The sequence below is a fragment of the Miscanthus floridulus genome, chromosome 11, assembly GCF_019320115.1.
Source record: "Miscanthus floridulus cultivar M001 chromosome 11, ASM1932011v1, whole genome shotgun sequence".
Lineage (NCBI taxonomy): Eukaryota > Viridiplantae > Streptophyta > Magnoliopsida > Poales > Poaceae > Miscanthus > Miscanthus floridulus.
The window spans coordinates 56037853-56063221 of NC_089590.1; the positions used below are offsets into that span (position 1 = coordinate 56037853).

At 46.9% G+C, this 25369-nt stretch overlaps 4 protein-coding genes across 4 annotated transcripts; 1 reads left to right on the forward strand and 3 right to left on the reverse strand.

Moving 5' to 3' along the window:
• Window positions 1-1142: 1142 nt before the first annotated feature.
• Window positions 1143-6240, reverse strand: LOC136490810 (MA3 DOMAIN-CONTAINING TRANSLATION REGULATORY FACTOR 1-like). Its single transcript, XM_066487000.1, has 4 exons — window positions 6082-6240; window positions 5774-5949; window positions 3395-3489; window positions 1143-3303 (listed from the first exon to the last, which is right to left on the reverse strand). The coding sequence occupies exons 2-4, from the start codon at window positions 5910-5912 to the stop codon at window positions 1540-1542; spliced, it is 1998 nt and encodes a 665-aa protein (XP_066343097.1). The 5' UTR covers window positions 5913-5949; window positions 6082-6240; the 3' UTR covers window positions 1143-1539.
• Window positions 6241-7098: 858 nt separating this feature from the next.
• LOC136494185 (uncharacterized) lies at window positions 7099-9283 on the reverse strand. Its single transcript, XM_066490344.1, has 3 exons — window positions 8891-9283; window positions 8618-8761; window positions 7099-7657 (listed from the first exon to the last, which is right to left on the reverse strand). Exons 1-3 carry the CDS (start codon window positions 8927-8929, stop codon window positions 7478-7480), a joined length of 363 nt encoding a protein of 120 aa, XP_066346441.1. The 5' UTR covers window positions 8930-9283; the 3' UTR covers window positions 7099-7477.
• A 10729-nt stretch (window positions 9284-20012) lies between these two features.
• Window positions 20013-21614, forward strand: LOC136494765 (BAG family molecular chaperone regulator 1-like). The gene is made up of 2 exons (XM_066490939.1): window positions 20013-20367; window positions 21124-21614. The coding sequence occupies exons 1-2, from the start codon at window positions 20115-20117 to the stop codon at window positions 21351-21353; spliced, it is 483 nt and encodes a 160-aa protein (XP_066347036.1). The 5' UTR covers window positions 20013-20114; the 3' UTR covers window positions 21354-21614.
• Window positions 21615-21993: 379 nt separating this feature from the next.
• LOC136491991 (secreted RxLR effector protein 161-like) lies at window positions 21994-23961 on the reverse strand. The gene is made up of 2 exons (XM_066488167.1): window positions 23587-23961; window positions 21994-21999 (listed from the first exon to the last, which is right to left on the reverse strand). The coding sequence occupies exons 1-2, from the start codon at window positions 23959-23961 to the stop codon at window positions 21994-21996; spliced, it is 381 nt and encodes a 126-aa protein (XP_066344264.1).
• Window positions 23962-25369: the final 1408 nt, after the last annotated feature.

Below are 25369 nucleotides of genomic sequence, written 5' to 3' on the forward strand. Positions count from 1 at the left end.
ATCTGGGACCAGTCCCTCTCTCGACCGTTTGTACTCCCCTACTACGAACCATTTTCGGTGCTAATAACACGAGCAGCAACAGACTGGACGTAGGGACATTCAGCCCGAACCAATATAAATCTTGTGTCCTTTAGCGCACCATCCGGGCCTAACGCGCATAATCATAAATTTACTAGCCGGTGCTTATTCGAAACACCGACAAGTCCCGGGGGGAGCGGGGGTTATGTGTCACCTTGGGACAAGTTCAAGGACTTCTGACATGTTTTACTCTTTATTTTAATTTATATTAATTTTAAAATCCAAATTTTAGTTTTTTAAAAAATTATCTCGGATATTGATATGGTCTATACCAGAGTTATTGAGTTTAATATGATCTATAACTTTATAGTTTATATTTTTTTTATTTGAGACCGTTTATTAAAGCCTCGAATATTTGTTTTAAGTTCTATGATTATGAAATTTGAACTTTTAAAATTTTCAAATAACCTTGGATGGAGACACGAATAAATCTAAAACTTTTTAGTTATTTTTTTTTATCTAAGATCTTTTATAGGAACCAAATATTCAATAAAAAATGGCAAGACTAAAATATATATGTGGAGACACATACCATATCAACCAAAACAACCATCAAAATTGAGTTGGAGTGTGTTTTTAAATTTAGCAACCATATCGGACTTTAAGTTATTTGGAATATTTCTTTATAAATTTAACGTCATTTATCAAATGTAAACTGTTTAACTACTAACTAATCCAATCCCTTTGTTCGACAATGTAAAATGTTTTAACAAATTCCTCCAACTTTAAGTTTATGGAAAAAAAAAAGCATATTTGAATCCGTAGTCGTATTGGCTGTATTCGTATTTGCTACTGTCCATACGAGAAGCACCGGTAACCATCTTTTTCGCCATTTTCACCTTTAGATGTCACCATCATTGACAACCTCGCCAGAATCCATGGACGCGCAGAGGAGGGGAAACGGGAAATGAAAAGCAAAGAAAAAATGGGAAAAGGAAAAAGTGGAAAGGAAAAAAATAAAAATATTTAAAATATATATATATATATAATATATAAAAATCTTCACGTCAGCTACAGTGTCCAACAGTGGCCGCAGCCCTGAGAGGCCAGGAATTCCTGGCGTGTTAAAGAAAGTAATATAATATATATATATATATAGTTAAGTTATGGTTATAGTTATACACGAAACCGAGTAGGAAAAAATGAGCAGCATTGCTGTAAGGGCAGATGCCCAGATACGGGGAAAACAGAAACCATGCGGAGCTAGTTACAAAAATACCAAAGGTTACGGCATACATCTCATAACCTGAAACGAAATGGTTTTATTCTTTTAACTCTCAAAAGTACCCTCCCAGACCAGACCAATAGAACACTATCTCAACAAGCGACACCACATCCATCCTACAATCCTCCAGTATACGATAACATAAGTAAACTAGGAACAGGAAAACTTTGGTATGGAGCTAATGACATCATGGGCACAAATGTACACACAGGGAAGGTATCGCCAGTGGTGGAAGCTCAGGGAATGGAGGCGAAGGTCGGCAGCAGCCAGCCGCGCTCTGTTGCGAGCTCCACATACTCTCCAAACTTCTCCTGGGCATTCGGGATGTCGAGGATCAGATCATCAAGGCCTTCCTTGACACGAGCAAAACCTTTAGTCATCTGGTTGATGGTTATCAGCCCCTCGCCGAAACACTCCTGCAGTAGGCCCAAGATGCTGGTGTCATTCTGCTTCTCCATCGCCATGACTAGTGCCTTCTTTACCACCTCATGGTTGAAGAAGGGCATCCCAAGATCACGGATGCATCTGCAGGCTTCTCCCAGGTCACCACCCGTGTTGTATTCCTCCAAGAGCTTAGTGATCTTGTCCTTGGCATCTTCCACAGCCCATCCAGTGCCACCACCCCAGCACCGCAGTATCCGCTCACCAGAGTGGCGAGCTGACAGTAGGGCACGGGCCATCTGGACAGTTTGGCTACCACTGCTGTTCGGGCGAAGCTTAATGCTGATTTCATCCAAATTCAGTGGAATTAATACTTCATCAATCACTGCCCTAGCTAGGAAGAGGGCAAGTTCACTTGGAGCATCCACAATGTCAAGGGCAGTGTCTTCGGCTGACTGCAAGAGCATTACAAACCCCTTCATGATGTCTTCAGTCGAAAACAATTCTAATCTCAGTGAAGAAAGGAGTACAGAGGCCATCTCCTTCTCTCTACTCTTTCTGTCCATAGCAAGTGTGACAAGCTTCTTGAGGAAAATGGGATTGAATTCTGGAGCAGAGAGCTCTTCAAGGCTTCGAATAAGTTCTGGGACATCGTCTGAGAGAAAATACTCATGAATTATGTGGCCAGATTCTTCTTTAAAACGCTTCACCTTTACAGAACTTGTATTTTGCATCTCTTCGTCAGGGGCAGCAGATTTACCAAAAGAAGCATCAAGCCATCCTTCAGATATAGCTGTTAAAACCAGCTTGTCAAAAAGAGCTTTAGCAGAAGGAATATCAAGACTCAGGTCATCAACACCCTCAGCTAGTCGAGAAAAACCCTTTGAGATTTGATTAGGACTGATCAAGCAACCTGCAGCTGCCTCCTTCAATAACTTAAGGATTAATGGCTGCGAGGATATGTTCTCCATACCAAAGGTGAGAGCACGCTTCACAACCTCATGATGGAAAAACGGAAGGCTAAGCTCTCTTATACACCTAAAGGCTTCGTCTATGTCTCCACTCTCAATATACTCTCTGAGAATATTCTGAATCCTCCTTTTTGCTTCTTCTACAGTAAAGTGTGTGCTTCCACCCCATTTGCGTTCGACCAACTCTGCATGGTGGGGAGCTGACAAATAGCTCTTTTCAACAACCTGCAGAACTTGGATGCCCTTGGAAAATTCTGGAAGTAGTGCTCTAGCTCGAGTGAGGAAAACAGGAGGTAAAATTTCATCAACAATAGCCCGTGCAATAAAAACTGCCAAGACATCAGTAGCATCTGGTATATCAATAGTCAGATCTTCTGTAGACTCCAGAAGCATCATATAACCTTCACTGATTGTGTAGGAGCTCAGTAGATCAGCATACAAAGAAGATAACAGAATTGATGCCATTTCTTTTTCTTTGTCATGGCGATCCATTGCCATAGATATGAGCTTCTTCACAAAGTAATAATGAAACTGATCAGATCCAAGACCCCTTAGCTCAGAAGCTGCAAATTCCACATCTCCTGTACTAAAATACTCCTCAATTATTGGAACTACAAGCTTTCTATAGTCGTCTAATGTACCAGGAATCTGCATTTGCATTAATACAGAGCATTGTTAAATAAGCGTACCATATCAACAAATAATAAATGAAAGCAACATCATGGAGTGTATATCGAACCTTGCTATTCCCATTAGCTAGTTTTTTCAACTCTTGAGATGGTAAAGAATCAACACCTTCATGATTGTCTTGTTCAGTTTTCCCACCAACACCATCTGAAATAAAACCATGGAGTTAGGTGATACCAGCATGAAAGAAACCCTCCTAGAAAAGCATTGCATGTAGTCAAACCACACTAAAAAAATCACATAACCAATTCATCATTACCGCTTCTAAATATAAACATGCCTCATACATAACCATTTCATCACCATCACTTCTATATATAGATAGCCAGGTTTTGCGTGCTCTAGACTATAAATTTTAGTAACTTGTTCTACTTATTTTCTGGCAAGATGTGACACAGGCTAAATACAAGTATCAAGCCTTACTGATCATCACAATTTGCATCGCAATAGCAAATAAATGATTCTCAGTTGCCATGTTCACAAATTCATATTGCAAAGTCACAAACATGTAATCAAGAAATGTGCAGATGATTTTAAAATAAAAATGCCAAAACAAGACATTGAAATGCCAAGTTAGACATGGCTTGCTAAGAGCCAAAAAGTTAGGCATTCATAACAAACAGTTAAATATTGTCTAGACAGCCACAGCTGAACATGATATTTAAGAAATGGATCATACAACCATGCCACTGAAACAATGACACCAAAATTTTAAGGGTGCGCATATCACATAAATTTCATTCAGACCACAAGGGTTCTGTTTGCGAACAAAAAAAAACTACCCAATAAACTACCTTCATATAACTTGAGGTTCACAACAAATCATAGTTAACCTTTTTACAGAAAAAAGAAGGAAAGGCACATACTTTGGGTTTATCATATGGCAGCTTTGTGCTCAAACTTAAGTATCCCCAAACACTTAGCCATAAATATCTATTGGTTGTGAAACAAAAGAACAGAAACTTCAACATGTACTGAAATTTGAAGCTGACAAATGCATAATAATTGCTGGCCCATAGCACATCATTACAATGTAACTTCCAATTAGAAGAAAAAAAAATCAACACTATAGAGTGTTTTGACCCTTTCTGTCAATTAAAAAAATGTCATCAGTACCGACAGAAGCTTGGTCGGCTTTAAGCTCAAGCTTAAGCCACTCCAAAGATCTGATGACATATAGCAATCAATCATGGAGTATTTGGGCACTATTGAAAACGTGACCAATGAGTTACCAAATGCACGAACTATTTCCCAAAGGAAACAGGGGCGCTCTAACTTTGTTGGATTTCTGAGGTGCAAGGATTTTGCTTCATAATGAAATCAGGGATCCAATCATTTCGGACAAGTGCACGAGAGCCTAGAATCACTAGACACCATAGCCAAGAAACTCTAGCATCATGAACCAAAAAGAATCAGACACAAGTAATTTTCCTGCCACACAAGCAGCAACATTAAACCAATACTAAACAAAAAAAAGGACACTACTACGACCCGCGTGAGCAGGCACACACGACTCCGTCCAAAAGCCTCCTCCTTCACCCGCGCTCATCGCCTTCTTCCTCGGCGTTTGTCTTCCTCCTCGCGACCCCTTCCTCCCCAACCCCCACCTCCTCCCCCGCCAGCCCCGGCCAGCGGCTCCTTCGCTGCTGGCCGCGCCACCCACCTCTCAGCCCCGCCCTCCTCCTCGTCTTCGTCCTCGCCCCCGCCGCTGCCCACCGCCCGCGGAGACCTGCTTCTTCCCCCCCCCCCCCCCCCCCCCCCCCCCCCCCTCCGCCGCCGCCATGGCTATGGGCGCCCCCACCCCGACCTGGCCTGGCCACCAACTACGCCGCTGGAACCCTAATGCCGCCCTCCCGCCGTCCCCACCGCCTGGCCGGACTGCCTCCCCCGAGCCCCTTCTAAGCCCGCCAGAGTTGAGAAAGAAGAGAAGGAGAGAGAAGGCGAGCGCCATCGCGATACAGCACGGCCTTCTTATCCGGCGGTGGCGGTGGTAGTGATGGGTGAGTTGTCCTGGATTTTTTTTTGTCTTCTCGTGCATGCGCGCGGAAACGTTCCCTCGCGGGCGTGCGGAAATAAGCATTTCCGAAAAAAAAGAAACAATCTTAAGTCGCTAGCATTCATGCTATGCTGAAATATACCCACCAGCTTCAAACACATCACTGAACTTGATTGAAGATAACCTATTTGCACGCAGGGCAACAAGGATTGGGCAGCCCTAACGGCAACAGATCCCTCTCCTATCATGACCAGTGCTGACCATAGGGGAAGCATCTAAGGGCCAAAACCTCAAGCAACAACAGAACCAAACATTTCCATTCAAGCTCAGTATCTACAGCGACTCTAAACATTTATTTGGCCACAGTAGCATCTCATAACACAATCGGTGCTTAGGAGAGCGAAAGATATACTCGTACGGATGAAAAGCGGTCACCTTTCTTAGTGGAGTGATGGTGCGGGAGGTGTCTGACGGCGATCCCGCCGTCCGCCGGCGCGCCCCCGCCGGTGGCCACCCGCAGGTGCCCCTCCGCAAGCATCCTCGTCGGCGACATCGCCCCCTCCTCCGCCGCCATCTCCCTCTGCCCCCGTCCTCCTCCTCCTCCGCACGCCCTACACCACACGTACGCACACAGCACAGCGCCACACAGGAACCAAAAATCAGCAACAAAATCGAGCGAAATCGAATCCGAAAGCCGCGAGCGCAGCGCAGGACGATCCGGGACGAGCGGGCGTCGGTCGCACCTGTGGAGATCGGAGGCCGCGGGGCGGTGACGAGGACGGCGGAGGCCGGCGCAGATCTCACCCCGGGCGTGGCGTTTCCGCCGCGCGGCGAGTTCGCGAGCGAGGGGACGCGAGGGGGGCAGAGGGGGCGAGAGGGAGTTTCTCGTTTTATTTATCGGCCTCACCCCCGTTGTGACGGTTAATCATTTATATGCCCCCCCTAATTATCATTACCCCGGGTGTGTTAAGTTAGTCCTCCCTCCGGGGTTAAATGGTAAAAATCCAAGGCTCCATTTTTTCCCTTCTCGTGTTTTCTTTTCTTACCTCCCAAGCAGGCAAAAGCACCGCCATGCCCACGACGAGACTAGCAGTCGGACCCACTTGTCAGTGGCGCAAGGCTGTTGAGCTGCGCGGTTGATTGTTTCGGCCGTGGGGGCGGGGCTTCACATGCAAATAGAACGGGTGTATACACCAGCTGGTGATCGGACGTCACCGCCCGCGGAGGAGCGGCGTATGGACGCCGTCCATGCAGCGAACCCCCGCCAAGCGCCAACGACCAACGGTGGGGGATGGGCGGCGGCGTGGGGATTTGACGCGGCCACGTCAGGGCTGAGGGCGGCCACGTGGCTGGAGCGAGAGCGAGACCGTAACCGGAAGGCGACGCGACGCCGCCGGTGGACGCTAGCTCCAGATGGCCGTCAGTGTCGCACGTTGCTCGTCAGCTGACGCGGAAAGCCGCGGCGGCGGCAAGAAAGCCCGCCAGACGGTCGTCGTTCACGCCTGAAACCTGTTTTTTTTTTCTTCCTTCCGTTTCTGAACGTTGTGTCGTTCGCGCTGGCCAGTCACATGGGCGACGGCGACGGGAGGCCGACGGAGGGGAGGGGAGCCCGGATGACGAGGGAGAGGGAGGCCGCGAGACGCCAACGGCCTTTACACCCTGTATGGCTGTATATCGATGATGCTTATCGCCATCGATGCATCGTCATCCATTCAGGGCCATCGATGGCGAGGCGTGGCGATGATGAATTGATGACAGGGACAGGAGGGATTATTCCTTTCAGATCAGATAAGATGCATTAAGCTAAGCACGCACGAGTGGCATCATCGCCTTTACTGAACTTTTTTGTTTTCAGAAAAGATATGAAACCTTTTTAGTGAACTTTATGCCTCATCTCGCCTTTTCAGTTACACAGAGCAGCACGAAGGGAAACACTATCCCCTGACGCATGATAGATTGATCGGACATGATCGTCCACCACCCACTGGGACAAGTGTTCGATGGACATAGCAGGAGCAGCTGCCGAACCGATCGATTGTTATTTACATCTACATAGATATATAATAGCGTGGTATATAGAGTGAAGCGATGCTGATGTACAGATACAGACAGACAGTAGCTAGGTATGTATCTGCCTAGCTAGGACTGGTCGAGCAGGTTTTGGAGGTAGAGGTTGAGGATGTATCTGCCGGTGGAGAGGACGTCGAGGCGCTTCTCGCTCGGCTCGTACCGCCCCTTGCGCAGCTGGTACCGATGCGTCACCGCCGACACCGTGTACGCCTGCCCTTCGATCGTCACGCTCTCGCCGCAGTGGATGTTCTGCTTGGCGTAGTCCGTGTCCGTCCGTCGCCATCCATGCCCCGGCACACAACACAACCAAGAACAACAACATCGTCAGCTAGGAACCGGCCAGCAGTTCAGTGATAACTTGTGTGTGCAGTGCAGATGCAATGCAAAGAGTACTAGAGTAGAGAGGTTGATATATATATATATATATATATATATATATATATATATATATATATATATATATATATATATATATATATATATATATATATATATATATATATATATATATATATATAAAAGGCACCAAACTATATGAAGCTCCCTGCGGCAAGCTATGTGAAAACTACGTCAGTGTTTTTTTTAGCAGAGTACTTGTGGCGACAGCAAATGCTGACGTTCTCCGAATACTGAATATTCAGAAGAAGGAGCTCTGAAAAAAAAAATGTTCAGAACAACAAGTTCAGAATCTGAGCAAAGGAGCTGTGAATTTTCGAACGCGTGCAGCAAATTCAGTTTCTGAACATGACAAGCAGGCTGCGGGCACGATGCTACTCCACTCCACTTGCTCATAGTGCCTGTGTTATTGTTGGTCGCTGCAGCCTTATAATCAGGATGAATGAGCATTTTGCCGTCTACTGGTGAGTGCTATGTTATTATTGTTGCATTGAATACGTGAAAGGGTTTTCCTTTTTTTTTTCCTTTTACAGACAGATGAAAGAATATTCTTGGCATCAAATTAAAGTTAGTGTTTTTTTTTCTTTGCGAAAGGTAATAAAGTCCTTCTAGCCTATTACATCGACTGAACTTTAGTATCTGCGAGTTGCTTCGTGTCAAACCCTGCACCTGTCAGGTTACATCAACTGAATGCAAGCTTCAGAGCTCGAAGGGTTGCTAACCGGAGTAGTGACTAGTGAGTACCATTCTATAGATACTACATGGCAGCATACATGGAAGAAGAAAACATATGGGAAGAGAGATGTCGCGTACGGTGGGGAAGCAGCGGACACCGAGGCACCGCGGCGGCGGCGTGATCTCGACGACCTTGTAGGGGTGCTTCTGCTCCTTGCCCTCCCGCTCCCGCTCCCTGTCCCGGCCGTCCTTGTTCTTCCTGCATACCACCGCGAAACGCGGCTGCATGCAGTTTGAAGCAGCAGCAAGAGAGTTTAGCGATCTGCTATTGATTTTCACAGCAGCAACTCTAGCTAGCTGTTCGATCTGGGATATCTATCACATCACAGCGGTGACCGTGCGCTTACATACCTTGTGGTACGCGAAGGAGGTGGACGCGACCATGGCCATGGCGGACTGCTCGCTCGCTTGATTCCTGGTTGCTGGAGAATTTTCGATCTAGCTCGTAGCTCGTTTCCTGCGAGGGCGATGAACCGTGAAATCGTCGTGTGGCTAGTCTACAACGCGGTGGCGATCGGTAGGCAGATATTTTGATTCTGTGATGGTTTGGTGGCCGTGGATGGCTACGGCGAGTGATTCGGCCTGGCGGCCGAATGGCCGATATGCTTCGGGCAGGAGGAAGTGTGGAACGAGCCGCGCCACGCGCCGGCGCGTACGTCGTACGTGGTACTTTTCCGACCACGGCTTGTTCAGATTATGTTTTGGGCCTCTTTGGGACGAGATTTCTTGTGCTGTGCAGGCCGAGCACGGCCTCCCCCAACAAGCTGATCAAAACGGCTGGACTGGAAACAATACCGTACGTACTTCTGGTCTCTTTTATCGAGGGCGTGGCTATCCGGACATCCGTGCCTACCCTGCATATAGCGTCTGCCCCGGTTGTTGCGTCTGCCCCACATGCAATTATTGCTACTTCACACCCACCCCTGCATGCCACACGTAACTACTGCGCCTGCACGCCCGCCCCGCTTGGTACATGTACACACGGAGTTGCGTGTCTTATGTATGAAACGGTTGAAATATTTACAATATATGTTTTGCAACATACATGTATAGTAACTATAACATATAGATAAAACACTTGCAACATGCGTCTGAAACAGATAAAATATTTTGAATAGACGCTTGCAACCTATGTGTATGGCCACTAAAACATATGCAACATCCAAATAAAACATTTGCAACATCCGTCTGAAACAAATTAAACATTTGAAACGTACACTTACAGCATACGTGTATAGCCATTGTAACATATACAACATCTAGATAAAACATATGCAACATCCAGATGAAACATACATCTGAAACGTATGAAACGGAGCTCGATACCATAGAGTGACGGAAAAATTTGGTCAGCACTCAGCTGCCATGCAGATGTGGGTCCGCACTCCTTTCACAAACAGGCAAGCGGCCTGGCCAGCCCTACAACTGGCTAAGCGCATAAGCCGGTCAGCCAAAGCAGCAACGCAAGCAGGCAACATGCGGTAGGGGCAGCTTGGCCTGGGCGCAGACAATATATAGAGAGAGAAAAGTAGCACGACAAGCAGCAATAGGCCTAGGTGCTAGGTAATAGAGGGCAGACAGGGCAGGGAGACCAGCGGCCCTAGGTGCATGCGGCTAGGGGCCTGGGCGGCTGTTCTAGCCAACAGCGGATGCAATAGGTAGTCAGTCCTCTCTTTGTGGCCACGCGCATGCACAGGCCTAGCCCCACGCGCCGCATGCACCCCGAACGAGTGGTCGCACGCGCTCCCATGTGCTGCCCCGTAGAAAGGACGGGTGCGGACCTCGCCTGATTGTAACCACGCGCACTTATTTCTTGGGCGTAACTGAAAGTGCATTTGCCCCTTATGTGGGTTTTGGTGTATTAATGATATTTAAATTAGAGACTAATGAGATCTTAATGAGATATATTGCAGCTTTAGTCCCATAAAAGATTTAAAGAGTTGATCTAAGATGAAATGATGTCCCTCAATTCTTGAAGTATAAAAGGCGGACGAACTCAAAACACTCTCCAAAGTTTTTATCTCTTGTTTTGAGTTTAGGTTCGTCGTACTATAAAGATGGATGCAAGTTTAAGTGGTCTGAGGAAGATAGAGTGCTCAAGCATAAAAATAAAATCAATAGAGAGACACTTAAGCACCTCACGAACACTTAGATATAGTTTTTGGGACTATGGCCGTCGAAAGTTCCGACGTTTGCCGGGAGTTCCGGTAGTCGGAAGTCCTGACTCCCACCGGAAGTCCCTGTGCTCTAGACTTAGTCGTCAGGCTCGGCTGGCCGTCGAAAGTCCCGACAGGAGCCAGAAGTCTCGGCTGCCGCAAGTTCCGACTTAGGCCGAGCTAGCCCAGCTGTCTGCGCGTATGAATAGTGTTTTTATTAGGCGCCGGAAGTTCCGACGATCTATGTCGAAACTTCCGACGCAGATCTGAACGGTTAGATTTTGCCTATGGGTATAAATAGATATTTCCTCTCTTCTAACCGTTACTCACTCATTCATAGCGACCTAACTCTGTCCAAAAGAGTTCCCAAGCATTCAAGGCTCCCCTCCTCTCTCCCCTTTGCTCCCAACTTCGATTCCCCTAGGGTTTTAAGTGAAAGGAGAGCGGATTGAGTGAGAGAATCACTTTGGCAAGCTTGAGCACTTGATTTCTTCATCAAGCCGATTGGATTTGCATCTATTACTCTTGGGGCTTTGCCCCTAGCCGGCTAGGCGTCGTCCAAGAGCTTTCATCTCATGGAAGAGCCTTAGAAAGTTTTTATTACCCTCGATTTCTTAGTGGAAAGCTCAAGTGACCTTTATGGTTGCCTTGAGAGAGGCAAGGAGGTGGAAGAGACTCTGACCTTTGTGGTCACCTCAACAACGAGGACGTAGGAGCTCCTTTGTGGGGTCGTCGAAGCTCGAGATAAATCCTTGTGTCCCGCGTGCTTGTTGTTGTTGTGATTTGAGCTATCATATTTGTTCCTGGTTGTTTCTCTTCTCTTCAAGCACCTCTTAGGGTTTGGACTCGATCTACGGAGTGGAAGCGTTTTGGCATCAATGGAGTGACTCTACGTGTCTACCTAACCACTTGGAAGTGGGGTTGTAAGAAATCTCGGACTCAAAGTTTATTTTAGCACTTGTAGTAAAATCCACGTAGGAGTCGAAACTCTCGGCTGTTTGCGTCGGAACTTTTGGCAGCCGGAAGTTCTGGCTCAAACTATCGGGACTTCCGACAGTTGCTGACATTTAACTTTGAGTTCGTGTAGAATTTTTAGATACGCCTATTCACCCCCCCCCCTCTAGGCATTGTTTAGATCCTTTCAGTAATGCACGAGGCGGGGTCAGTCCATCCGTCCGAACGCCGCATGCCTGGGCCTACGGACAAGATGAAAGCCTTAGTTTGATTTTGGATAATTGATGAAACCTAGGACTAACCTTTGATCTAAGTGTGTGAATTAGAAAAGATGGTCCAATCCAAGTGGTAGAGCAAGATGAGGTCCATGGTGATGAAGGTGGACATATGTTGATGATGATCAAGCTCTAACTTGGAAAAAAAGAAAGAGAAAAACAAAAACCCGAGAAGATCGAGGCAAAGGTATATGATAGGTTTTTGTTTTGCACTCAAGACACCATAGAGGGTGTGAGTGATTTAGGATCGATAGCCATACTATAAAGAGGGGAAATCTTTGGCTAAATGGTTTATCGAGTGCCACTAGGTGACATGATTCTTGCATATGCATTTAGGAACCTAGTGTGCTAACTTTGACCCTTATAAAATACTTTAAAAAATGCTAACACACATGCATACAAGTTCTACACTTTGTGATTAGCAAGTTGGAAGCAAGGGTGAAGTGGTTGTGGACTTAGAAAAAGAGAAAGGAGAGAAAGTCCATGACCGGACGCTGGCCGCGGGGTGACTGAACTCACCCCGGCACGTCCGGTCATTTATAAGCGAGGAGGCGTAGCTGGTCGAGAGGGCCGAGGGGCGATCGAACGCTACCACCTGCGCGTCCGGTCACTTGTTGGAGGCGGGCGACTTAGAGCGACCGGACGTGCAGGGACCGTGTCAGGTTAAGTGCTGACATACGCTGACCAGACGCTGGGGCGCGTCAGGTCGTTTGCGACCGGACGCGTCTGGTCCAGAAAAATCCTCTCTGGAACCTTACTGGATCTGACCGGACTTGGCTTCACGCGGTGGAGGAGCGTGTCCGGTCAATCATTAACAGCGTGAGTGATCAGAGTTTTGACCGTTGAGATCCGATGGCTGGGATTTGAATCATGGATACGTGGCGTGATCCACGTGACCGGACGCTAGCGTAGGCGTGTCCGATCAACCCGATCGGCGCGTCCGATCAGTACGCAGAGGGCACCCCTTTGACTCTAACAGCTCTATTCGTTTGGGGAGGTCTATAAATAGTGTTTGGCCATCTCCAAGGTACTTCTCTTGGCACTTTGACATACTTGACATCCTTGTGAGTCCAAGCAAATACCCCCCACTCATCTTCATCATTGATTCATCATCATAGTGAGATTGGTGGTGATTCCAAGTGCATTTGCTTGAGTGATTGCATCTAGTGGCACTTGGGGATCGTTGTGGCTACAGATTTCCTATTTCTCTTTGTGGTTGCCGCCACCTATACAGCTTGGAGCAGCGGAGGAGGATTGGCACGAGTTGGTGATTGTTCATGGCCATCTCCCGATGATTGTGATGGGTCTTGTGCCTTCCTCGGCGGAGAGCCAAAAGATAACTCTAGTGGATTGCTCATGTCATCGAGTTACCTCACTTGTGGGTAGGTTCTTGCAGTGTCCAATTGTGTAGACAAGGTTCGTGCAACACCTCTTAGCCTCCGAACCACTAAGTATTGGTCAACACAACGGAGACTAGCGTGCCGGCAAGTACGTGAACCTCAGAAGAAAAAATGATTGTCTCTTGTCCTTTGGTATTCTCCCAATGATTGAATTGGTATTCATCTTGTGATTTGTTCACTCCTCTACGCGGCGGTATAATCACTCTACTCACTCATTTATATTTCCGTAAACTAGTTGTAGCAAGCTCTTTAGTGTAGCTAGAATTGAGAGCTTGCTTTATAGTCTAAGTTCATCAAGTAGAGCTCTTTAGTATAACAAGTATGAGAGCTCTTAGTGAGTAGTGACTTAGACTCTTGTTAGCCTAGTGATCATAGTAACTAGAATTATTTGATAGGTAGCTTGCAACCCTTGTAGAGCTAGAGCAAGTTTACATTTCGCCATTTGTTATACTAATCAAATTGCTCTAGTGATCTTGTAGGGTTTTAAATAGAATATTCACCCCCTCTCTAGCCATATTAGGACCTTTCACAAGCCGGCCTAATAAACCTCGCGTCCGTCCCCTTCCGTTGCTCCTGCTGCCCGCCTCGCGCTGCTCCTACTTCTACTCCTCCGCCAGCGCCCCCTTCCATTACTCCTGACACTCGTCCCGTGCTGCTCCTCCTCCTCCTCCATCGCCCGCCCTGCTGCTCTTGCCAATGCTCCTGTCTCTGCTCCGTGCGCCTATCTCCCTGCTCTGCCGACCGTGCTCGTTGCGCCTGCTTCGCCACCTGCCCAGCCCGACGACGCCGTCAGGCGCCGCCAACGCAAGGAGAAGCGTTAGACCCTAGCATGGATGCCCTCCCACCTCGCCTGCTTCTACGGTTGCGGCGCCCCGATGCAGACGGTGAAGGAGGCCGCACCGGGATATGATGCATGTTGCAATAGTTGTACACGTATGTTGCAAGAGTCTGTCTCCAATGTTTCATCTGTTTTTCAAACGTATGTTGCAAGCGTGTTTATTTGGATGTTGCATATGTTTTCACACATATATTCAAGTGTTTTATCTGGATGTTGTGTATGTTTGTAATATTTTCCAAGTGTTTTTGTAAGTGTTTCAGACACATGTTTTAAGTGTTTCATCTGACTTTTTTGTATGTTGCAAGTGTTGCATCCGAATGTTTTAAAAGTAGATCGGGTTTTGCACATGAGATACGCGTGGGAAGCTGGAGGGGATATGAGCGGTCACCGCGGGCGCGCGGCGTGGGCCATGGCCGTGAGACGCAGGCGTGGGCGAGCAACGTTCGGCCGACGCGGGCCCATGCGTGGACGAGGGAAAACGGACTGCAGCCGCATGCGTCCGTCCGGATGTCCAGGCGCTAGGAGTGTGGCAACTCAGATGGAATAATGTTGGCTTACCTTCTCAGTGGACAGTTTTGTCAAGAACTCATACATCGTTTGTTTTGCAGTATATATTGTTCATCGCTGGCGTCAGGATCCACTATCCAACTGATACTCACCCACAGATGGTAGGCGAACAAGTGGGAACCACTGCACAGTGTTCTCCTCGCAGCACAGTGTATTCACCAAAAATGTATCACCATCTACCACGTCAATTTAGTTTCATCAAAACCATCATGGAATATGTTCTTAATAATATATTTATTTGATATCATAATATTAATATTTTTCATAACTAGATCCAAGTCATATATAAGCTTAACTTCGAACAAAGTCAGAATGGCTAATAAGGCCCCATTTGGCAAACAAAAGCGTTTCGGATTCTTGCGAGAATTGGTAGAATCACTACCAAACGGGTTAGATGAGAAACATTTCACTTAAGAATCACAAGAAATGTTTTTCTTTTTTTGCCTAGCAAGGAGAAATGCCTGTTAGCTGGTTTGGCATGATTCTGATTCTTACTTCCCTTCTGTATTAGAAACAATAAATTTTTAGTTAGTTCCTTATAAGTGAAATAAGTTTAAATAGGTTGTATTAAGTTGTTCTTCGTCCACAAAAAAGTTCTAATTTTTTAAAATATTTTTATTTATATAGTTTTTATGGTAAATATTTTTTGAATCGGAATCTAGTCTACCATTCAAACGGTTTCACGAAGAGATTATGATTCATCACTAGAAACATTTCTTGAGAGGATCTAGATCCGAAATATTTCTTGAGAATCTAGAACCCTACCAAACATACCCTAAATTAGAATGGGTGTATTATCATGTCTGGCGATCTGCAGTGTGGCTGCAACAAGATTTATAACAAAACTAATTGACCTGCGTCGTTAGTCCTAAAACACTATTATAAAAGAAAAATAGAAGACAAATAAACATATGTCTCTGTTAATTATTTACAAAGACAGTCGCCTTACAATGTCGTCTCTACCAATACATGAGCAGTTATGGCCTTCGTAACTGATGAATTTTATAGGTGGGCAGTGATGACAATCTTAAAAAGTCGATATTTAAATTAAAAGTTGATATTTAAAAGTTTCATAACTTTTTCGTATGAATTTGGATGGCGACAAATTTTATACTAAAATTGTACTCGACAAGATCTCCAACTTGTATTTGACAAGTTTGATTTGAAGCCATTTAGAGTTTCAAATGTATGTTTTAAGTTCTCATATTTTAAATTTTAAAATTTAGCATTTTCAAACGACTTTGGATGTTGACATGGTCTATATGAAAGTTGTAATTGTCAATGTGATCTACAATTTTTTAGTTGACAAGTTTATAATTTGGAGTCATTTAGAGTCCCAAATATGTGTTTTAAGTTCTAAGATTATAAAATTCAATTTTTAGAATTTTGAAATGATCTTAGACGTTGACATTGTCTATACTAATTATAATTGAGAAGTTTTTTTTTTATTTGAGATCATTTAGAGTATCCCATATTAGTTTTAAGCTATCAGATTTTGAGATTTAGGATTATAAATTTTTAAACAGTCTCGGCCGGAGACACTATATATGCCAAAGTTCTAGTTCTCGACACAATCTAAAAAATTGTAGTTAAAACTTAAAAAAATTCTTTAGAGGTTAAAATATTCAATACAAGATTATTAAATGTTAATACAAACGGATAGCACACTATACTCACTCACAAAATGAGTTTGTAGTGGTGGTTAAAAGGGGTCGTTACACAAGGAACAAGAGGTCACATGTTTGTATCCTATAATCTAGGGGTGTTTGAGATTTTAGAAAATGTCTAGAAATGGTTCATTAATAAAAACTTAGAAAGAGATGAAGGAGGCGTCCCTCTACTATATTGTTCTAGCTGATGATCGGTGAACGACCAAGTGGCACTGCACCACAGGACAGCGTTGCACGTTCACCACCAACCAAACCCTTCCATTCATTCATGTCGACCGCGGCGCCTAACCAAAGCGTCCTTTCATTTACAAATTACAATCTTCACTTGGGCGCACCAGGTGGGCATGCATCACATGGCGCAACAGTCACCCAATGCCACACCATTTGCACGCACGGCACGGGCTAGTAGTAGTAGGTCGTCGATCGATCGAAGGACCAAGGCAACAAGGACCGGCAGCCAAGATCGTCGGCACGCGCGGCGGGGAATCCCGATCCACGCAAGCGGCATGTGCGCCGGGAGCCTGCGTGTCACACTGCACGGGCACGGAGGGAGCGGCGGCCGGGACGGATCGGAGATGCTTTTGGCCCGGCTCGAAGAATAGTGGCGGGATTCCGAGGCATCACGACAAGAGAGTGCCCCTGTTTAACAACGTGCGTGCACCGGCCCGTCTGCCCAGGAGTCAGGACGGATGATGAGCTCTAGCTAGCTACTAGCCACATGCAGAGCCGCTGAGCTTGTTGGGAGAAGCCATTAAGAACTCTTCAGACCATGGGTGGGCCATTGGGCAGTATTGTATGATACAGTTTGGTGTCCATTTTCTCTAGAGGGTCCATGCCGGCTAGCCATAGCCATAGCTAATTGCATCATTGCTTGGGACTTGTCACCAAGTTTACCATTTCTCAAGAGTTTCATGATGTGTTTCCCTCGAGCTTGAGGGTGAGCCGGAGCCCAGAGGGGCACCATCTGTTTCCGTTTGCACACTAGACTAGACCATTTGGGAGATATTGGGTGGGATGTAGACACTATACTCGTAAAAAAACGACAAATCTTTTGTAGTGCCTCAGATAGCTAGCTGTGCTAATGATGAGCATATGTATATTATCTATCGCCCTTTCGCCTGTGCCGTGTAGGCCGTAGCTATATGATGTTCGATTATAAGTTGTTGACCTTGAAATTAACAACAAATTCGTCTTTATGCTTTCAGTTTGAAGCCAACCAGCCGGCCTACTACGAACACCTACTGACACATATGCTTGTCTCACAAAGATCATCACAACTGTGTGCATGCATGGCGCAAAAGATAACTTAAAATTTATTTTAGATAGATGTCTTGGACTTAGACCTGAGTCCAAACCCCTAAGGAAAACATGCCTGTCAAGCTAGCTGCTAGCCCCACATGTTGCCTTAACCACCGCTAAAGCTCCCTAAAGCCTGAACCATAACAATAAACTATTGCTGATAAACCTTATCAGGGGTTTGTTTATATATTGTAGGTGGAATAGCCATTTTGGCTCCTGAACTATTACTCGAGGCTCAATTTCATCCCTAGACTTTTAAAATGGCCGTTTTAGTCCTCTAACTCTACTTTTAGGCTCAATTTCATCCGAGGACTATTAAGATGACCATTTCAATCCGCAAACTTTGCATTTTGGGCTTAATTTTATCTATGAACTATCAAAGTGCATTTCAATCCTCAAACTTTTATTTTCAACTCAACTTTGTCCATCGTCCTACTATGAACACTGCACTGTTGATCCTGGTCAGCTCCAGCACCACCGATGATTGGAGATAGAAAAATAACATTCATCCAAAAACTCTTTAGTTGCCATTAATAATTCTAAGTTGTTATTTTTAATGTTATATCGTTTATATATATCCAATAAAATGATTTTTGTGGGAGCAATTACAGTTACTTCAAATGATATTTATTACATTAAGAATACATGGATATATTGAAACAACAGTAGATCTATAATTTTTCCTTAGGTACTTCTAGCGTTAGGCTCAACTAATAACCAGTTCCTTGTTAAAAAAAACTTATAACCAATTGTGAATTAAAACAATATTTTTTATCCATAGGCTAAAAAATAATTGATATTTAAGAATATTTAGATCTATATTTATATTCATTTTAGAAATGGATATAAATGTTGAAGTGTGCTACCTAACGATCACTATTCATCTCAAATCGTGGGCAGTGTTGGACAAAGGCCAAAGTTGAGCCAAAAAGAAAGTTTAAGGACTAAAATGCATTTTGATAGTTTATAAATGAAATTGTGCCTAAAATATAAGGTTTAAGGGCTAAATTGGTCACTTTGATAGTTTGGGGATGAAACTGAGCCCAAAATAAAAACTCAAGGACTAACGTGGCCATTTTAAAAGTTTAGGAACAAAATCGAGCCTTGCGTGATAGTTGAAGGATCAAAATGAGTATTCCCCCACTCCCTCTAGTTTGTAAATACTTGACATTTTGGACAATGCAAGAAAGTTTAATTTGGGTTAAACTGCTAAAAAGTTTTGCCTAAAATTGAGCCTTATTCTAATGGACATTTTGGAGTAGTAGTTTATATAAACCTGAAGAGTGTATGGATATATTTGTCACATGAATTTGTTTGGATGTATATTTGTTTCTAATAGAGAAATAGTGGTCAAAACTATGTTTTGAGGACTATCAGTTGTCCAAACCAGAGAATTTGCAAACTGGAGGGAGGGAGTAGATTCTAGCTAGAGGTAGTCCGGAAGCGCACGTACGAGCATCATCTTTTTCTGGTTTCCCTGTTCATTGCTAGGCGCAATCATGCAAACGTGTGCTTGTCTATCAGTGGCGAGCAGCGGGCGCGGAACACCAGCCGGAAAACTTGCGCCTTGCGCCCAACAGCCGGCCATTAGAATAACCCCGGTAGGTTCGCGGCCTACTAACCCGAGTACCCGACCGCCCTAATCATCGTGCTCTTGCAAGCCATGCCATGCATTGCGGGCGGCCCCATGCATGCGCTTTGCCAACTCCCAACTCCCATGTGCTCGTCGCGTTGCGCACGCATGCAGAGCAATATTCCATCCAGCCGCTTCACCCTCTTTACCCAGCAGCAAGGCCCAAATGTGAAATGCCAAGCACATCTGACATCTCCTAAGCATGAAGAACAATGTGAAATCGCATGAGAATTAACGGTGATCAGCCATCAAGCATCTCTGTCTGAACTGGGGTAAAGCTGCTGTTCCTTGAGCATGCTGCATGCATTTCTGTCAGTAAAAGTACCTAGTTCGTTAAGATTCACATTGACGCATTCGGTTCTTTTAGCTTTAACTTGTCTGCATGCTGCTACGCAGTGTTCGAGCAAGGACATGGAACGCGCGAGAACCGGCGGCCGGCCCACCTGTCAGACCTGTGCAAATCGGACCCAAGTTGTTTGAGCCTTTGTGAGCTCTGGACTTTGGAGTTTTGCTAGCCGCTCTGGACTTTGGAGCTTTGCGAGGATCGCGCCCTTTTCCTTTTAAACAAACGCACGCTTGTAAAGCTTGTCCTTTGCAGGCCATGGCCAACCCCTTCTACTTCTCCCCCTCTATATATGCAAAATGAACTCTTCTTCTACGGCCACATCGGCATTTCAGGTTTTCAGCACCACACGCACTGCTGCTCTCTGCTCTGCCCTCCATTGCTGCAACTGCAAGAGCTAGCTAGGTTGCTAGCTGAGCAGCACGAGCTTAGTTCCGAAGATGATCAAGCTGAGGTACCCCAAGAAGCTGTTCAGGAGGAGCTCCTCCAAGGGCAGCACTACCAGCAGCAGCGGCGGCAGCAGCGACGGCGATGCCGGAAGCGTCCGCGGCGGGGAGATCGAGTGGGAGGTTCGGCCGGGCGGCATGCTGGTGCAGAAGAGGGACGGCAGGGCGGACGTGGAGGTCATCACCGTGAGGGTCGCCACCGGCTTCTCCTGGCACGACGTCTCCGTTGTGGCTACCTGCACTTTTGGTGAGTACTCGTGCTCTGCATTTTTGCTGTTACTGTATTCATTTGCTCGCCAAATCTCTCATATTTGTCCAAAGGAATCGAAAGCCATCTTTTCGTACATCGTTAAAGCTGTGTATCGATCGGCATTGCTATGATTGTGCGTCGATCGAGTTCACTTGAAGAGGCCCTGCCTCCTTTGTTCAGTCGTAGTTTGGTGCCTGATGGATACTGAATACTCAAAGTAAGAATCAGCTGTGACACGAACTAAACAGGTCAATACTACAAATTCACACAACCTATAGTTTTGTTTACACAGCCAGATCCACGCACTGTGTATCGGCATGACGGCATTGTTGACCCTTGTGAGTTCCTTCCTCACTCCACGAGCGGGGTCACCTACTTCAGCAATAAAATGAGTAATATGACTGATGAGTGTGTCACCCTCAACAACTCCACAAGTATGGCACTATATCACTGGGTTGTCTATGTAGTAGTAATAGAAAACACAAACAATGACATGGGCATGTCTACAGTCTGTAGTCTGTGCAATGATCAATGTCTGCATAGCTAGCTGCAACTGCAAGTGCACGATGACGATCCTGAGTGGAACCTTCCTGTTCTTTGTCAGTTTGCCACCTAGTAGCTTGAGATGAGCTGTCACAATTGTGTTTGATTTTTTTTAATAAATATAATAAATATTTGTCGTTACATACTCCTGAATGAATCAAATATGCGACACCCTAATAACGCGTGTCCGTGCAAATAAAATGATTGCAGGTGAGCTGAAGGTGGTGCTGTCCATGGTGACAGGGCTGGAACCTCGGGAGCAGAGGCTGCTGTTCAGGGGCAAGGAGAGGGAGGACAGCGACCACCTCCACATGATCGGGGTGAGGGACATGGACAAGGTGCTGCTCCTCGAGGACCCTGCCCTCAAGGACATGAAGCTCCGGGCCGCACTCGCGGCCCAGGCCGTGCAGAGCCCGTATCAGACTTTTATCAAGGTGTAGGCCGGCCCGGCCGGGCTCGGCCTGACGCCGCCCTAACTGATAGTAAACCAGTACCATTCGGCTGCTGTGCTCTTGGTTGGTGATTGCCTGCTGCTAATCAGTGCCGAGTACCATTCCATGTATGGTATGGGCAAAGGAAACGGCCCCCTTTCATGTGAGAGTGAGTACCACTGCTTGTTAGTTGTGTGTTTTCTCATTTGTAGGTAGAAATGCACTTGTAACTGCTGAGTGTGGCTGTCATCCTATATACATGCTAAGCTTTGCTGTCAAGAAAATGCAAACTTAGATGACGCAGGCCTTCTGGCCTAGCAAGTTCCACACACAGTTTCGACTCTGAAGGGCCTCCAGAGCTCCAACTGATGATGATTTAGAGACAGACATTCCTCCGTTTTGGGCGATGCCTCTTATTACAACTTCACCCTCCTGCTTGGGTTGTACAGTTTCGTCGGCGATAAAGACTTCGATTGTCCTATATCCTGAGGCACTGACAAATAGATCGTCAGATGCATGCTTCAAAGTCTAGGCGCCATGTTCCTACCATACCAGTACCAGTCCATGAAATTGGGTGTCTGGCTTTACATTTTCCACAGAACTGACATCTCTGAATTTACAGACCAACAGTCTAACGGACACTCAACTGTTATCTCTGTAGAGTAGATCAAAAGCAGCATGAACAGAGCACTGTTGCCCTTGTATGTATGCATATACTCCTACACCGTACTACCAAAGCTTCCCTTCTCATTCATGTCGATCGCTGCAGCTGCACCTACACAAAGTCACAAACTGTACTGCTAGCCTGGTACTAGTGACATTAATGTGGCGTGGCGTGACAGTCGGAACGCCATTTCCATGCATGGGATTATGGGAGATCGTCGCCCCGTACGCCGGGGAATCCCGACCCACGCAAGCCGCATGTGGGTCTCCACCCTCGCGTGCCACGGCGACAGATGAGGGATGCTTTGGCTCGAAGAAAAACGGGGATTCCGAGGCGTAATGACAAGCAAGAGCATCCTTGTCAACTTGTATCCTGAATTTGTACTTGACAACAACTTTTTTTTTTCTAATCTATGCGACCAGTAGGGGGTAACCCCTCCTGTTATTGTCCAAAAAAAAAAGTATGTCCTGCGCACGTTCAGCAATAATCAGCCTGTAGTACTAACCACATGCATGAGCCGCTGGCTGGTGAACTTCTTGGAAGCCAATCGCAGTTCAGACGCTGGACAATTGGACGCCTTGTGTCGATGATGATCAGTTGTTTATTTTCTATGGAGGATCCAGGTCTGCTTGCTAGCTAGTGGTACATTTGGGATATCTCACCAGGTTGATCAACTCATGAGTATCAATTATTTTCTTAAAAAAGATCAGAAAAGGTCTACTTAACCCCCATAAACATGTTGGCCCACAGGATCACCGGCTCAGATGAGTCGACCACTCACCAGTCTTGCCGAGCACCCGCTAGTGTTGCCGACAACAAACAAGCGTTGTCCGTTCCCACACACTATGGCTAGAGGTTGAAGAAGAGGGAGAACAGAGTATACATACAGTACAGACGCCAGCATTGGCCGGAGCCCTGTATAGGAGATGGCAAATCTGAACTCTCTTTACTGAGTTACCGTGGTAGTCTATTTATACAACTCTATCCATCTAGTCCTAGTACAGCGCACATGCTGCAACAGTAACTAGATAACACAGCAGGACTGACTTATACGCCTGTCCCTACATGTGGCTACAGTGCGGCAAGTGAGCCGTTTGGCGCATACCTCTGCAGCGGCTACAATATCACAGCAGGGGGCCTTTTCGGTGCCGCCTTCCCTTGTTGTGTGTTCACACAAGGAAGCAGTAGATTATCTAACAATTCTTCCCCTAATCCTATTGCTATCCCTTGTACCCCCTCCATACCGATCATCTCCTTCAGCTCCGTGAGTTGAAGACATCCGAGCGGCTTGGTGAGGACGTCTGCGAGTTGCCGACCACTTTCGACGAACTCGATGACGATCTACCCTCCATCGACACAGTCCCTGAGGAAGTGGAACTTCACGTTGATGTGTTTGCTCCGGTCGTGCAGAACCGGATTCTTCGCGAGGGCGATGGCGGGCTGGTTGTCCACCATCAGTGCTGGTGGGTGAGCTTCCGCACCGATCAGCTCGCCCAGCAGCCGGCGTAGCCACACAACTTGGCACGCTGCTGTGGCCGTCGCTACGTACTCTGCCTCGCACGTAGATAGTGCCACCACCTTCTGTTTCAGCGACAGCCATGAAATTTGAGCCGACCCGAGGAAGACGAGCACTCCAGATGTGCTTCGCCGCCCATCAATGTCCCCCACCATGTCTGCATCGCTGAACACAGTGAGATGCAGCCTACTCCCGCCGGTCTTGGGAAAGATGATCCCCTGATCCACCGCCCCCTTGATGTAGCGCAGTAGCCGTTTCACCGCAGCCCAGTGATCCTCTATGGGATCCTCCATAAAGTGACTAACGTAGCCCACGACGAACGCAATGTCCGGCCTCGTGTGGACTAGGTAGCGCAGACCTCCGACGATGCTCTGGTAGAATGTTGCATCTACCTTCACCACGGTGCTGGCCTTCGTCAGCTTCAGCCGCTCCTCCATCGGAGTTACGCATGGCCTGCACTCAGCCATGCCGCTCCGCTCCAATAGCTTGGAGGCATACGCGCTCTGACCGAGCATGAGTTCCTCCTTCCACTGTCTCACCTCGATGCCGAGGTAGTAGGAGAGTGCGCCGAGATCGCTCATTCAAAAACGAGCCGCCATCTCGCTCTTGAAGCTGTGATGTCCTCCATGCGCGCACTGGTGATGATCAAGTCGTCCACATACATGTCGACGACGAGCTCCTCCTTCCCCCATCGTCGCGTATAGAGTGCGTGCTCGGTTGCGCACCGTTGGAACCCAAGCTTGCTCAACGTGGCATCAAGCTTGGCGTTCCATGCTCGTGGGGCCTGCCACAGTCCGTAGAGCGCCTTGCACAGTCGGAGCACCCTGTGCTCCTCTCCCTTAACGGCAAAACCTAGAGGTTGCCTGACGAAGACCGTCTCCGCTAGCTCACCGTTGAGGAAGGCCGATTTAACGTCCAAGTGATAGATACGCCAGTCCTTTGCTGCTGCCAAGGCTAGTAGCAAACGGACAGACTCCATGCGTGCTACCAGCGTAAAGACCTCCTCGAAGTATATGCCCTTGCGCTAAACAAAGCCTCGAGCGACGAGGCACGCCTTGTGCTTGACAATGGCGCCGAGCTCATCCCGCTTGACCTTGTACACCCACTTCAGACTGATCGGACGACATCCTGGAGGTGGATCGATGAGCTGCCATGTCTCGTTTTCCTTAATCACCTTCATCTCCTCCAGCATCGTCCGTCACCAGTTTTCATCGCGCTCAGCCAGCACAAACATGGGTGGTTCCTCAGCACTGATGAGCAGCAGCTCTTGATCATTGAGCAGCTGACCAGCCAATCCTGAGGGCCCTGTGCTGTCGATGATGTCGTCCAGCCTGCGGAACCGCACGTCCTCACCTTCGTGGAAGGCATCCACAAACTCAGTGATGTTACTTGGAGGTGAGGCAAACTCGATCGGCGTTGATGGAGTTCCCTGTTCCGCCAGAGTCCTCGGCGTAGCACCTAGAGTGCTCAGCACCCTGGTTGCAGTGCTCGGTACTACTTCTGGACAGCTCATCACTACACCTGCAGTGCTCGGCACCACTATAGGAGTGCTGAGCCTCAGTTTTGGAGTGGTCGGCACCACTGCAAGACCTCTTGGCTCCGCTACGGGAGTGCTCAACACCCATCCTGGAGTGGTCACCACCACTGCAGAACCTCCCGACACCACTCCTGGCGTGCTTGGCATCCCTCCCGAAGTGCTCAGCATTGCCCTAGGAGTGCTCGGCTCTGCCGCTGGAGTGCTTGGCACCCCTCCCGGAGTGCTCGGCATCTCTTCCCCAGCGTCTCCACCACCGTGGATGACCAGGTGCTCGACGATGAATGTGCTGGTGAAGCCGCCAGCTTCCC

Excerpts from the sequence above, each read along its gene's own strand:
- LOC136490810 (XM_066487000.1), bottom strand. The coding sequence starts at position 5,912 with ATGGCGGCGGAGGAGGGGGCGATGTCGCCGACGAGGATGCTTGCGGAG. Across the intron at positions 3,490-5,773 it reads CCATCACTCCACTAAGAAAG|ATGGTGTTGGTGGGAAAACT; the intron begins GTGACCGCTTTT and ends GTTTTATTTCAG. Across the intron at positions 3,304-3,394 it reads TAGCTAATGGGAATAGCAAG|ATTCCTGGTACATTAGACGA; the intron begins GTTCGATATACA and ends ATGCAAATGCAG.
- LOC136494185 (XM_066490344.1), bottom strand. The coding sequence starts at position 8,929 with ATGGCCATGGTCGCGTCCACCTCCTTCGCGTACCACAAG. Across the intron at positions 8,762-8,890 it reads CCTCCTTCGCGTACCACAAG|CCGCGTTTCGCGGTGGTATG; the intron begins GTATGTAAGCGC and ends AACTGCATGCAG. Across the intron at positions 7,658-8,617 it reads GTGTCCGCTGCTTCCCCACC|AACATCCACTGCGGCGAGAG; the intron begins GTACGCGACATC and ends TACGCCAAGCAG.
- LOC136494765 (XM_066490939.1), top strand. The coding sequence starts at position 20,115 with ATGATCAAGCTGAGGTACCCCAAGAAGCTGTTCAGGAGGAGCTCCTCC. Across the intron at positions 20,368-21,123 it reads TGTGGCTACCTGCACTTTTG|GTGAGCTGAAGGTGGTGCTG; the intron begins GTGAGTACTCGT and ends AAATGATTGCAG.
- LOC136491991 (XM_066488167.1), bottom strand. The coding sequence starts at position 23,961 with ATGGAGGAGCGGCTGAAGCTGACGAAGGCCAGCACCGTGGTGAAGGTA.